Consider the following 14581-nt stretch of genomic DNA (forward strand, 5'->3'; position numbering starts at 1 on the left):
AATTGAATCAATTGAATTTTTGTGGTTATGTACTTAGAATATGAATGGATTTTTATAATCATGTCTTAAAAATGTGATATTTAATGCTTTGGAAAATCAATTAAAAAAAGCAACAAATGTATTCTACATCATGTATTTGCTACATGTTTTCATTCATCAAATTAAACAACTTAGAGTGTAGTTTTTAGCTTTCCATTTTTCTCTCTGGTGTTTCCAGCACACCGAAGAGTCTGTAAGAATGTATTGTCTCTCAGCTCTCAGCTCCCAGAGGTTTCAGGAAGTCTTTTCCGATGACTGAATTTGTACCCTGGTTTTCTGTATTTTTTATGGAAGACAAGTGTGCCTACCCTCTTCCTTTTCTTTGCAGGAGCTTCTGTTGTTGGCCAGAGGATCGGGAGACTGAGGACATGGTGGCGCAGCTACTGGATGAAGTTAGGTGAGTGAGCGATGATGAGGAGAACCTCGCGGCAAAGCACGTGAAGCCTGGGCGTGGTTTAAATATTGACCGTGGCCTGAAGTACCGGTTTTTAAGAACCCAGCGGTGCCAGGGAGAACACCCAAAGACTTCGAGTTCTTCCTGTTTCAGACTACAGAAATACAGAGTCTTCTTGGTGAAATCAAAGATCGTATCCTAGAAGTACAACAGCATGTATGTTCTCAGGAGAATGCTCAATCTTACAAAGCCAGACTTCTCCTTTTATACAAAATAATATGCTTCAGGCAAAACATTCCTTATTTTACGGTTGACAATTCACATATTTTACTACAAAGAAAAAGCAGAGTCATGATGACAAGCCCACATTTCAGTTCGTCCAGCCCGCAATTGATTACCCGGCAAGGCCCAGTATTTCCATCAGATATCGACGGACCCCCAATAAAATCGGGCACCTCCTCCTCGTAAAGCAAGTCATAAAGCAAGAAACAGGGACAGGTGTGTGTAAGATTAGGCATGGTTTGTGTGTGATGAAAGGTTTATGATATGTTGTGCCTCAATGCTAATCTCGCTCGGCCACTGGGAAAGGAACTGGCCGGACAGGTTTGGCTTCGGGCAGTGGAGTCAGCTTGCCCAGGTCACAGAGGAGGCAGCAAAGGTGTACGTGTCCTTCGGACTCGGTTTTGGCTTTAGTCATTTGGCTATGTGAGGGCAATCACAAAATGGCTGCCGTTCACAAAATGGAACCCGAGGGTTCAAGACGAAAACTCCGATTTCAGGGTGATTTCGTCACTCGAACATGACGGAAATGCTTGTGCATAGTATTTAATTCATTACCGGTCTGCTGATACCAAAATCGTCATGATACGACGGTGTTTATGACACGGGTCCAGAATTTTCAGTACCACAGGCCCTCCTTTTGCACTTACATAGGCAATAACCTATACTCACGCTAATCTGAGTCCAGGTCTATATTCATAAAGTCATTGAGATGTTGCTGTAGCATCATCCTATTACTTAGCTCGTTTCTTGATACAGGTTTCCTTACACATGATGTAGCACAGAGGCCACATATTGCAGGAGCACACTGTACGCACAGATAGAACAGGAAAAGAATGGCTAAGATCATCCCAATGACTATCAGAATCTTCCATCCCCAGGCGGATATCAGTTCCCAGAACCACCCCATCAGTGACCAGTCTCCTTTATCCACGTGAATAGATTCAGAGATCTTATGCAGTTTGGAGATGGCCTGGTATACTGTAGGAGCGTTATCTGGGATGAAAATGCAGCAACTTGATTGGATCACTTTGCATACCCCACCTCGGTCTGCAAGTATGACGTCTAAAGCGACCCTGTTCTGAAGTGTCATAAGGCGATCCGACTGGAGCTCAGCAGTCAAATTACTAAGGGCACCAGCTGTTTCAATTACAGTGGATTCAACCACCCTTGTCAATTGCCTTATGTTCCTGCTGTTCACCATAGGTCCCCAAAATGGCAGAAAACCCTTAAAAAAATCTCCGAATTCTTGTCCTGTAGTGTTGTCACTACTAATGACACCTCTGACTATCCTTGTTTTATGGTAATCTGCCGTGGCCGTGTAGGTGGGAGGCAACAGGAACGAAACAAAACATGTGCCCGAAAAGTCAGGGGGCAACCATGTATAGGCCCTATCATGGCAGATGAAGTAGGTGCCCTTAGCTGCTAGAAACGAAGGGGAAGTTCGAGATGCAAAGACATATGTTTCAGTGCAGACACTTTTCCCTAACTGAGCTCTGGGATTCTTGCCATTACCTTGCAGACATAGGTGACCCTGATGGGGTACAATCCAAATCGGGGAGGATCTTTTTGCTTGCTGGTTCTCACTCAAAGCAACTCTATATCCTGTTATGTTCCATCTAGTGTATGCTTGCAACTCATCTCCGGGAATGGTTCTATACGAGTCAATGTCTCTGAGTTACTTCTCGTGGAACGTGGGGGATATGGTTCGATGGCATATATGAACACTGTTTGAAACGCCCACAAAGAACCATTGTAGCTGAATGGGAGAACCAAGTATGGGATGCCCTTATCTGTCGTATGTGGCATAAGACCACACACCCAACAATTAGTTGTGTTTACTACCAGTTGGTGTTGGTATAAAAGCTGAATGAATGAGTTATTGGCAAATTCTGATCTTCTAGCGGACTCGTGTTCAGGTAGAGGGTGAAAAGAATGCGAGGAAACAGTAGAAGGAGGTATGGGCTGTGTAGTGGGTGTAAATGTCACTTGAAAAGTAAATAAAACATATCCTATTAAAAACGTCATCACACTAAGCAACATAAAAATACATAATATCAAAAATCGTGTTCTTGTCATCAATGTACACATTCTGGCTTTAAAGTTCATCGGTTTGGCAGGTCTCTCCATCTTGAAAAACTCCATCCTCTATAATTGCTGCCAGCGGCGGTAGGGTGTTCTATGCTAAGGAATGCTTCTGTCAGTCCAGGGCAACTCCCTTAGACCAACCAGAACCGTCGACCTAACGTCTTCGGCTGCACCCCAAAGACTTGGGCAACCGCGACCCTAGCAGCAGAACCCGGATGGCGGTTCGAAAACAAAAATAAGCAAGTTTCTCAGATGAGAGAGCTGCACTTTCAAAAATAGAAGAAAATAATTTTATTTGTCCATAGTCATAGTTCTTGGCCTCAAATTATAACGGGTTCTTCCAGGTGCTGTCTGGTCTTGGAATAAGAGTTTAGGCTCTGTAGTGTTCAATCGAATTGACGGAGGCACCGCTGCTTGCAAAACATTATCGCTTTCCTGTTCAGAAGTTGTTCCTTTTACTCGTGCATCACTAAAAGGCAGAAAGCGAGGCACGGTCTCAGTCTCAGAGTCAGCGATCCCCTCCTGGGTCCACCGGTCGTACGCTAGAGGCAAAGGTACCCTCTTGCAATGTACGCCGTGAACCCAGTGCTTTTTCCCTTCCACTCAAACAGCTGATCTTGTTGAGAGAAGGACTAGATGAGGGCCGGTCCACCGGGGTTGGTCATTCTTTGTTCGCTGGAAGTTTTTAATCAGCACGTAGGATCCAGGATCGATCGGATGTCCTGGAGTTTCAGAGACCTGAGGCAGGGTGTCGTGGACCTGTTGGTGTAAAACACGCAATTTAGCCGTCAATTCGTACAAATAATCTAGCAGTACAGGGTGTTCGATCTCACTAAACTTGGTTGGCCTTGGCACTCCCCATATGTTGGCCGGGCGGCCGAACACAATTTCATAGGGACTAAGTCCCACCCTTGAATGAGCAGTCATTCTCGTTGATAGGAGTGCCAAGGGCAGAACGTCAGGCCATTTAAGACCAGTGCTCGCTTGGATCTTGGCCAGTTTCAGTTTTAGTGTGCCATTATAGCACTCTACTAGTCCAGCTGATTGGGGGTGATTTGCAGCGTGAAATGTTTGCTGAATGCCTAGCCCCTCACATACTTTCTTCATCACTCGACCCACAAATTCACTCCCATTATCACTCCAGACAATTCTCGGCATTCCAAATCTAGGGAAGAATTCTTTGACACGGGCTTTAGCTGTGGACAGGGCAGTATTGTCCTTTAATGGATATGCCTCTACCCATCTTGAAAAGGCACAAACAACAACGAGTACGTATTTCAGATTGTTGCACCTTTCCATGTGGAGGAAATCTAGCTGGAAAACCTCAAACGGATACGTTGGAGGCGCAAAATGACCAGCTGGAGTTGGGGTTCCCCTACCAGGATTGTATTTCAGACACACCATACAATTCTTGACCACATTCTCTGCACACTTGGGAATTCCAGTATTTTGCCATACTGGAGCCAACAACTTACAAATACCTTTCACACTGATATGAGCCATTCCATGGGCCATTGTCACCACTGGAAGCACATACGCATCGGGTAACAACCATCGCTGATGTTCTGACGATTCGACTCAACAACCATTTGCATCCAGTTTATCCTTACTTTCTCTCCATTCATTCAACTCTTTCTCTGTAGCTTCAACTTGAATGGACTTCACACTCTCAATCGTATCTTCACACATTCCAACGTCACCAATCCATCTCGCAGGGCCTGCAACATACATTCGACTCATCACATTCCTTGCAGTTTCTTTCGCAACTTCATCCGCAAACGCATTTCCGCGACCAACATCATCTGTAACCTTTTTGTGTGCACTGCATTTCACAATCGCAACTTGCAACGGCAAGGTCAGTGACTCAAGAATCTCATTCACCAACTGACCATGCTGGATCTTAGCACCATGCGAAGTCAGGAAACCACGTTCACGCCACAGACGTCCAAAACTATGAGCAACACCAAAGGCATACTGACTGTCAGTGTACACATTCACTTGTTTTCCTTTCGCCAACACACACGCTCTTGTCAATGCAATCAGTTCTGCCGCTTGTGCTGAGTTATGTTGGATACGTGCAGTTTCAACAATCGTATGCAAAGTCGTAACAGCATATGCCGCAGTCGTATCACCATTCGGAAGAGGAGTGTCCTTGAGATCTATCCTCCCTTTCGTTTATTCCTCAGTTCTAAGAAAACAATCATGTGACTCTTCGACATTCTCTGTCTCAACTGAAATCGGCAACAACGTGGCTGGATTCAGTGTATTGAACCTCTTGACGTGCACATGACTCGCCAACAGTGTCAGCTCATAACCTGACAAACGAGCACTAGTTAAGTGCTGTGTCTTGGTTCTGTTTAACAAGGTGTCCACCGCATGTGGAACCATCATGATCAGCATGTTATTCATTACTAATCCAGCAGACTGTCGAATATAAACAGCTGCTGCCGCAGTAGCTCTCAAGCAACTTGGCAACGCCTTAGCTACCGGATCTAAAGTCGACGAAAAATATGCGCATGGACGTTGCTTGTCCCCAAAAGACTGTGTCAGAACTGACAATGCACAACCTTCTTTCTCATGGACATACAATGTAAAGGGCTTACTGTAGTCGGGGGTACCCAACACAGGAGCCGAACACAATGCATCACGCAATTCGGAAAAACTTTTCTGACACTCTTCAGACCACGGAATGGGATTCGGTGTATCTTTACAAGTTAATGCCACCAAAGGTTTGGGCAATAAGAAAAAATTCGGTATCCATTACCTACAATATGATGTAATGCCCAAGAAAGCACGTACTTCTCTCTGTGTCCTTGGCACACTCAATTTTGCAATTGCCTGAATTCTTTCTGGGGTCAGTTTTCTTCCCTCCTTCGATAAGAGATGACCTAAGTAGGTCACTTCTTGTCGACAATATTGCAACTTCGAGAGAGACACTTTGTGATGCAGATCACACAAATGACGCAACAACGACAAGGTGGCTTCTTTACAAATCTCCTCAGTATCTGCAGTGACTAGCAAATCGTCGACGTACTGAATAAGGATAGCACCGTCAGGTAAAACAATCGTATCAAGCTGTGTTTTCAAAGCCTGACTATATATTGATGGACTTTCACAGTAGCCTTGAGGAGCGCGTTTGAAGCGGAAGCTTCGCCCTCCTAAACTGAAGCCGAAAATATCCCTGCTCTCCTCCGCAATCGGGATGCTGAAGAAAGCATTCTTCAAGTCAATCACCGAGAACCAAGTCGCTGAAGCTGGAATCATGGTCAATAAGGCAGTGATATCAGGGACAACTGGAAACTGAGGCACAACTATTTTATTCACTTCTCTAAGATCAATCACAAACCTGTAAACAGGTGGCTGGGAAGGATCAGTACGCTTCAAAACAGGCAGAACAGGACTATTGCAAACGTTGCCTCTAGTTTCCTCAATTACATCTTTTTCTATCCGATCATAAATGATCGCTAACAGCGCCTTTTCGCCTTCGCTAGAGATCTTGTATTGGGGAATGCGCGGCATTCTAACATTGGTTTTCAATGTCACAACATATGGCGGTATTTCTAAGAGACCCACCTCATTAGGACCAGTAGCCCAAAGAATATCCGGAAGAGAAGACAATTCTGTCGGAAGTTTATCCTTCGATAAATACATTGGAGAAACCACTCTCTTGCCCAGTGTAAGTTGTACTCCCAAAGGAGAACAGTACAAAGTCGCATACAATCTTTTCAACAGATCCAATCCCAACAAGTTCTCACCACAACCTGTTGTAAGAATAAGGGGTGCTTCCAATTCACAAGGTCCAACAGAAAGAGACATAGGACTAGAAATCGGGTTCCTAACCGGGGCGCCAGAAAAACCTACTGAAATATTCATTTCGCCAGACAAAGGTGCGCCAGGGAGTTTTGAGTGCATAATAGAACTCTTTGTAGCACCAGTATCCAACAGAAAGGGCTCTGACACACCTGATGTAATCACCTCGACATAAGGTCCATTCTGATCTATTGGAACTGAAACAACTCCCTCTCTTTGTCCATGGCTGTCCTAGCAATCATTACCTTCCATATTCTCATCCTCTGCATAGTAGTCATCAGCATAGTACTGAGTCGTCCTACCAGATGCGTTATTCTGCTGGTCAAAACTATTCATTGAATTCTGTGGCGGAAACGAACGTGCATTTTGCGGGAACGCACTGCGTCCCCTACCTCTAGGCGTTTGTTGAACACCGCGACCTCGTACACCAGAAGCACCATTCGTACGCTGCAACAAAACCGGACAACTATTCTTAAAATGGCCCTCCTCTTTACAATACGCACACTGATTGGGTCCATACTGTAAACGCTGTTGAGAAGACTCGTTTCTTTGCGAGTTTCTCGAATATTGCTGAGGCTGCTGATAATCGCGCTGATTATTACTACGGGGTGGATAAGCTTGTTGTAGAAGAACTTTAGTTTTTAATTCCTTAGTCTTTTTATCCGCTTTCTCTAACTCATCTTTGCGCCTATTTTCGTAGTACTGGGCAGTAGCTAAAATCTGTGCTGACGTGGAAACAGCCCAAGCACTTTCAGAATCCTTCAACTTATTACACATTTCGGGAAGCAAATTATGTACAAATTTGTCAACGAACAATCTCTGACCACCCTCAGTAGCCATATCCTGACCACTATGATCTACAAAAATCTCTTCAAACCGCGTGAAAAAATCAGACACAGTCTCATCTTTCTTCTGTTTGCACGCAGACAACTTGTCCCAATTAACACGCAATTCAGGCATTAAAGTCTTCATATACGTAATAATCTTATCAGGAAGTTCAGTAACTAAATCCTCAGGCTTAGCACCGCCTACTTGCCTATTGTCGGCATCTCTAAGATTAACCCATGTATCACCTAATTCAACCACATGATCCGTATGACGAATCTTACTCCAAATGGGTTGTGGAACGACATTGCTAAACAACATGTCGATGTCCGCCAAATTCATAATACACCAACCCACAGTCTGAGTCAACTCTTTATAGTACCCTGCTGGATTTTTGCGTGGGTCAGGCAAAGACTGCTTAATAGCTAAAACTTCAGCGCGTTTCCACGGAACATGCACCCAAACACGCTGAAAATGAGCCGGTACAAGTGGCGGAACATTACCTGGACCAGCAGCTACTTCTTCTTTCCACACAGGAGGAACCTCTCTCATTGAATATTGTCGTGCCTTTCTCCCAACTGAAGAATTAGGCCTGAACAATTGTTGAGAAGGAGATTCACTTCTAAAGGACAACAACATCGTGACCGCTTTTTCAACATCAGATGGACTTACAATAGTTCCCTTCGCAAATTCGGAACGTATGTTGTACAGCTTATCAGGAGATTTCCCTACTTCCTCGTCCCATTTTTCGACAAGAAAAGCACACATTGTATCGAAAACGTACCGTTGCTTCGGTGCTTCCCATTGAAGGAAAACATGCATAACGCTCTCTAGATCATACTGTGTATCGTACATAATCCATTTACGCGCCATGTGATCCAAAATCGTACGCTCATCCATATTCGGCAACTGACTACGTGACTGTCTACGCTCAGTAGCAGGGAACATACCCAATTGTCCCAACAAAGGAGAAAATAAACCAGAAACAGCAGCAGTCATTCGCTGTCTAGTAGAAGGAGAAGATGGAAAAACAAGAGAAGACGGAGCAATAGTGGAAGAATCCAAAGTCGGAGCAGAAGGAGTGTTAGAAACAGGCGTGGGAGTAGCAGGCAAAGGAAGAGGCAAAGTTGGCGGCCCCTGAGGAGGCTGCGCTAAAGGAACAGTAGCCAACGGAAGAGGAGCTGGCTGTGGAGGAATCACAGGTGGCACAATAACCGGAGGTTGCACGGCCACAACTGGTGGCGGTGGTGCCGTAGCATTTTGTGCATAAGGGGGTGGTGAACTCAAGAGATGTGACATTAAAGGATCTTTCTCAAGATCTTTCCTCATTTCCTGTTCTTTACGCGGCAAAACTGGGTAGCACTTATCTACCGCTAACTTCTTTACTCTTTTCATCTGTTCGCTTTCTTGCTCTTCTTCGTTATCCCTAAATGCAACAGCAGCTTGTACCATTGACATACCTCGTTTATTTTTCTTCGCTAATTTCATTTCTCTCTGTTTGGCTTCTTTGCGCCATATGTGAAAAGAGTCAAACATTGCCGGCCGGGATTTCTTCTTAAAAAGTTTAACCTCTAGATTATCCAGAATCTCTGTGTCAAAGCTATCATATTGGGGCCATTTTAAAACACCATCCTTTCTGGTGTATCGGATCCATACTTCGTTATATGCGATAGGGCCTACGCCATGTTTCACATATAAGTCATAAGTCGGAGTTCCAATCGGAGGAACCGGACACGAGTCCTCTAACCGGGAATCCCTATTAAAACCAAGACAAAACACATTTCCAAGTCTGCCAAGACCAGGCATCTTCGCTCTCTAGTCTAGCTTCAAACTTCAAAGGATTATCGAATACGATAGTCTCGTGAATACACGAGTCCTTCGGCTTTGGCACTTGCAAGTTCCAAACAAAGCGATCCCGAAGGATACCAAAAACTAAGAACCAAACTAAGGACTGGGAGACGCTCCACTTATACTTAACTGAGGTATCGATGACGTCACCAGAAGACTCGTCTATCGTTTCGCTCTACCAATCATCAAGGGTCCAAAACAGGGCGATAGTCAGGGCAGCAGTCCTTCGTAGCCGTCGGGACGCGGGGAACCTCGCAGCAAAGACTTTCGGACCCCGTCGACATACAGGGGTCGATGAAGTGGTTGGCCATCCTCCAGAATTTTCACACGAAGCTCCTCACGAACCTCTGGCTTGGACCGGTACCGCTGATACCGCCCCACGTTGGGCGCCAACTGAAGCACCGGGTTTTTAAGAACCCAGCGGTGCCAGGGAGAACACCCAAAGACTTCGAGTCCTTCCTGTTTCAGACTACAGAAACACAGAGTCTTCTTGGTGAAATCAAAGATCGTATTTATTGGCTGCAGCCAGTAAAAGGTATCCTAGAAGTACAACAGCATGTATGTTCCCAGGAGACTGCTCAATCTTACAAAGCCAGACTTCTCCTTTTATACAAAATGATATGCTTCAGGCAAAACATTCCTTATTTTACGGTGGACCATTCACATATTTTACTACAAAGAAAAAGCAGAGTCATGATGACAAGCCCACATTTCAGTTCGTCCAGCCCGCAATTGATTACCCGGCAAGGCCCAGTATTTCCATCAGATATCGACGGACCCCCAATAAAATCGGGCACCTCCTCCTCGTAAAGCAAGTCATAAAGCAAGAAACAGGGACAGGTGTGTGTAAGATTAGGCATGGTTTGTGTGTGATGAAAGGTTTATGATATGTTGTGCCTCAATGCTAATCTCGCTCGGCCACTGGGAAAGGAACTGGCCGGACAGGTTTGGCTTCGGGCAGTGGAGTCAGCTTGCCCAGGTCACAGAGGAGGCAGCAAAGGTGTACGTGTCCTTCGGACTCGGTTTTGGCTTTAGTCATTTGACTATGTGAGGGCAATCACAAAATGGCAGCCGTTCACAAAATGGAACCCGAGGGTTCAAGACGAAAACTCAGATTTCAGGGTGATTTTGTCACTCGAACATGACGGAAATGCTTGTGCATAGTATTTAATTCATTACCGGTCTGCTGATACCAAAATCGTCATGATACGACGGTGTTTATGACACGGGTCCAGAATTTTCAGTACCACAGGCCAAGATGGCCACCAAGACTTGATGAAATCTTGCAAGGCTTCAGCAAATCTAGTGTGGAATTACTTTTTCCAAAACAGTACAAGGCACTCCACATTACCAGGGTGGAGCTCCTGATAACAATCGATAAATCAATCGACAGGGGAGACTGAGGGGTCTGAGGGTCAAAGAGCCCCCTTATCTGAGTTCTCAGTGGGATCTCAGTGTGGTGATAGACCTAGAGGATAAAAGGGCTACTGAGCAGTGTAAGAGATTGGGTCATTGGTTAAGGTGGGTGACACCCTATTAAAGCAACAAACACACTCCTTGTCAGGGTGAACCACAAAAGACACTCATTCTGTGCTTAACCCTCTGGTATCTTGGCACAAAAACAGTCAGGCTTATCTTAGAGATAACCTGTAAAATATTTATGCAGCACTTAAACAGTGATAAAATGAAACTACAACAGAAAAAAACAAAAAAAAATCTCAAACCAATTTAGATAAAGGATATATTTTAATAAATACAAATATACCAACGTTATAATGAGTCTAATCTGTAAAACCAGAGTTATGAATGTCTCAGGTTTTCAGTTTAAAATAGCACCTAAAAGATTAAACACCAACTACAGGTATCTGGTCATGCGAGACCGGGACAAAGTCCAAAGTTAGGGTCGGCTGTGAGCGAGTACAGGTCGAATACATGAGGTGAATTTGGCACGGTCTCGGCCAATCTTTAGACTTAGAAATAATTGTGAAGAAACTTCCAGGATTTAGCAGGGGAAAGTGGCAGACTGTGGCTGAGAAGGAGTCATTATCACCGAGGAACTCTGATCAAAGAAGCCATCGACGATGACGGGAAAATGCTCAGAGCAGAAAAAGCCAGATCTCAGGGCCAAGGAGGTTGTCTTCTTCAATGGGGAGCCTGTTGCCGTCGAGCACTTTGAAGTTTTTACCTGCAGACTTAGATATTTTTTGGGAAGTTGAAAACCTTCAGCGGGAAAAAGCTGTAGGCTGGAGCCAAAGAGAGCTCCATGAGGCCGGATGCTGTCACTCAGATGTCGCTTTAAACAGGATTTGCTGCTGTGGAGGAGAACATAGTAGGAGTTACAGTGAATTCAGGACAACAGGAGATGCACATTGGGCGGATCGGCAGGAAGGTAGGTTCCGGTCTCCTGTTGGTTCGCCAGGAAGTATTTGCTGGACTTTTTTCCAAGTCCCAACTTTTAGGGTTAGGCTGGAGCAGCATCTTTAACACCACTTCCAATGTTGCAGGATTAAGGGTTAGGACTCACTCCAGCAAAGGCCAGGTGCAGGGTTTAAGGCCCAGTAGTCCTGGGTTCAAAGAGATGGTCCACTTCTCCTGCACACATCAAGGCAGGCCTCAGGCAGCAGGCCAGTCCCATAGCTGCCAAGTTTTCAGATTGCTTATGTATGACATTTCCATGATTTCTGTTTACTAAAGAGTAACATTGAAGCGCCAGATGAATGACATTCAGAGTGACATCGTATCGCAAATAAAACCACGCAATTAGGCCCATGCAAAGAGATAAAGACCAGAAATGATGACCTGTTAAGCAACGAAAAGCTAAATTGTCTTAAAACTACTTCAGAGCCTACGCAATTGCCCCTTTCTAAGATGATCGTACTCTCATTTCAATTAAGAAATACTGTTTACTGCTGTTTGTAGATGATGAGGAGCAGGCTTACAGCTGATTGTAGCTGATGAGGAGCAGGCTTACTGCTGAATGTAGCTCACGAGGAGCAGGCTTACTGGTGATTGTAGTTGACGAGGAGCAGGCTTACTGTTGATTGTAGTTGACCAGGAGCAGGATTACTGCTGATTGTAGCTGACGAGGAGCAGGCTTACTGCTGATTGTAGCTGACGAGGAGCAGGCTTACTGCTGATTGTAGCTGACGAGGAGCAGGCTTACTGCTGATTGTAGTTGACCAGGAGCAGGCTTACTGCTGATTGTAGCTGACGAGGAGCAGGCTGACTGCTGATTGTAGTTGATGAGGAGCAGGCTTACTGTTGATTGTAGTTGACCAGGAGCAGGCTTACTGCTGATTGTAGCTGACGAGGAGCAGGCTTACTGCTGATTGTAGTTGACGAGGAGCAGGCTTACTGTTGATTGTAGTTGACCAGGAGCAGACTTACTGCTGATTGTAGCTGACAATGAGCAGGCTTACTGCTGATTGTAGTTGACCAGGTGATATAGACAGAGTGGTCCCAAGTACTATAGATAGATATTATCTTCAATGACTTCAAAGAGAGAGTATCACAGCATTGTTTTTAATCACAACGTGTACAGTAGAACAAAATTCATAAAATACATCAACAATTCATCACAATAAATGCCCCTGAGGGATTGGGAAGGGAAGGTAGTGAATGAGAAGTGAGGAAACTATACAAACGATAGAACACTGGTCATTATGACCTCAATAAAAATATGATAATGATTAGTTAGGGTAAACTAAATATAACAATTCATAAAACAATTACTCCAATAAACTCATGCCTCATCAAAACAGAATCATAAATGATATATCAAAAAAGGCTGAGCAAGGAAGGGAAGTGTCGACGTTTCGACTCAAATCAATGCAGGTGTACGATGGAACCTTGCTCAAGGGTCTTCATCAGGACGAGGGCGGACAAGGGGCAAGAAATCTGCATAAAAAATTATTTTATCAAAATTAATAATGGTCTAGTTGATCCATATATCTAAAAATGTTTCACAGGGTCAGAGAGAGGGAGTCACTCTAAGAGCACTATAAGGAAGTTAAAGGCAATCCAAGGAATACTAAGTGAGACATCACACAATAAAAATAACGACACAAGCAAACAATATCAATGAATAAATACCACACAGATATTATTGTGGTTTGCTGCATCAATGTAAACAGTGTCAGAATATATAGTTCATTATAATACCTGAGCAATGGTCTTATACAGGTAATAGTGTCTTAAAGTTTTTACTGAAAAAGACAACAGTAGTCGGGTTTTAGTGTGCCTGTCAAGCGAATGACCCATTTATCTATCAAGGAACAATGTCTGGTATATGCAATTATCAGCATACAGCTCGTAACGATATTTACCTCATGGATCAAGCAGTTTGGCGTTAGGTCGATGGGGAAACCGCCACGTGGGTCGGGATCCTGCAAAAAGTGGATTGGCAAGAGGGTCACACCTCAGTACAATATAAAAGAATTAGCAGGTAACGAAACCAACACTAGCGTACCTCTGATATCAGATCACTAACCTGGGACGATTACTGTACAGTGACGTTTGAATAGACAGAGTCTGCTTTCTATAAATCATTAAAGGAGACAGCTTAGTAATCCCAGTGACTTATTGGGTAAACCCGTGTAGTTGACCTGGAGCAGGCTTACTGGTGATTGTAGTTGACGAGAAGCAGGCTTACTGCTGATTGTAGCTGATGAGGAGCTGGCTTACTGCTGATTGTAGATGACGAGGAGCAGGCTTACTGCTGATTGTAGTTGACGAGGAGCAGGCTTACTGCTGATTGTAGTTGACAAGGAGCAGGCTTACTGTTGATTGTAGTTGACGAGGAGCAGACTTACTGTTGATTGTAGCTGACGATGAGCAGGTTTACTGCTGATTGTAGTTGACGAATAGCAGGCTTAATGTTGATTGTAGTTGACGAGGAGCAGGCTTACTGCTGATTGTAGCTGACGAGGAGCAGGCTTACTGCTGATTGTAGCTGACGAGGAGCAGGCTTACTGCTGATTGTAGTTGATGAGGAGCAGGCGTACTGTTGATTGTAGTTGACCAGGAGCAGACTTACTGCTGATTGTAGCTGACGATGAGCAGGTTTTCTGCTGATTGTAGTTGACGAGGAGCAGGCTTACTGTTGATTGTAGTTGACCAGGAGCAGACTTACTGCTGATTGTAGCTGACGAGGAGCAGGCTTAGTGCTGATTGTAGTTGACGAGAAGCAGGCTTACTGCTGATTGTAGCTGACGAGGAGCAGGCTTACTGCTGATTGTAGTTGACGAGGAACAGGCTTACTGCTGATTGTAGCTGACGAGGAGCAGGCTTACTGTTGAT

The 14581-nt window shown here is 44.5% G+C and overlaps 1 protein-coding gene across 1 annotated transcript in view; it reads left to right on the top strand.

Moving 5' to 3' along the window:
• The window catches only part of LOC144774146 (NACHT, LRR and PYD domains-containing protein 12-like), a 669012-nt gene that overhangs the window by 175236 nt on the left and 479195 nt on the right, over nucleotides 1–14581 (top strand). The window contains exon 4 of the mRNA XM_078659165.1: nucleotides 368–436. Within this exon, the coding sequence (XP_078515291.1) occupies nucleotides 368–436 (69 nt within the window). The remainder of the gene's footprint in view (nucleotides 1–367; nucleotides 437–14581) is intronic.

Source organism: Lissotriton helveticus, chromosome 8, assembly GCF_964261635.1.
Source record: "Lissotriton helveticus chromosome 8, aLisHel1.1, whole genome shotgun sequence".
NCBI lineage: Eukaryota > Metazoa > Chordata > Amphibia > Caudata > Salamandridae > Lissotriton > Lissotriton helveticus.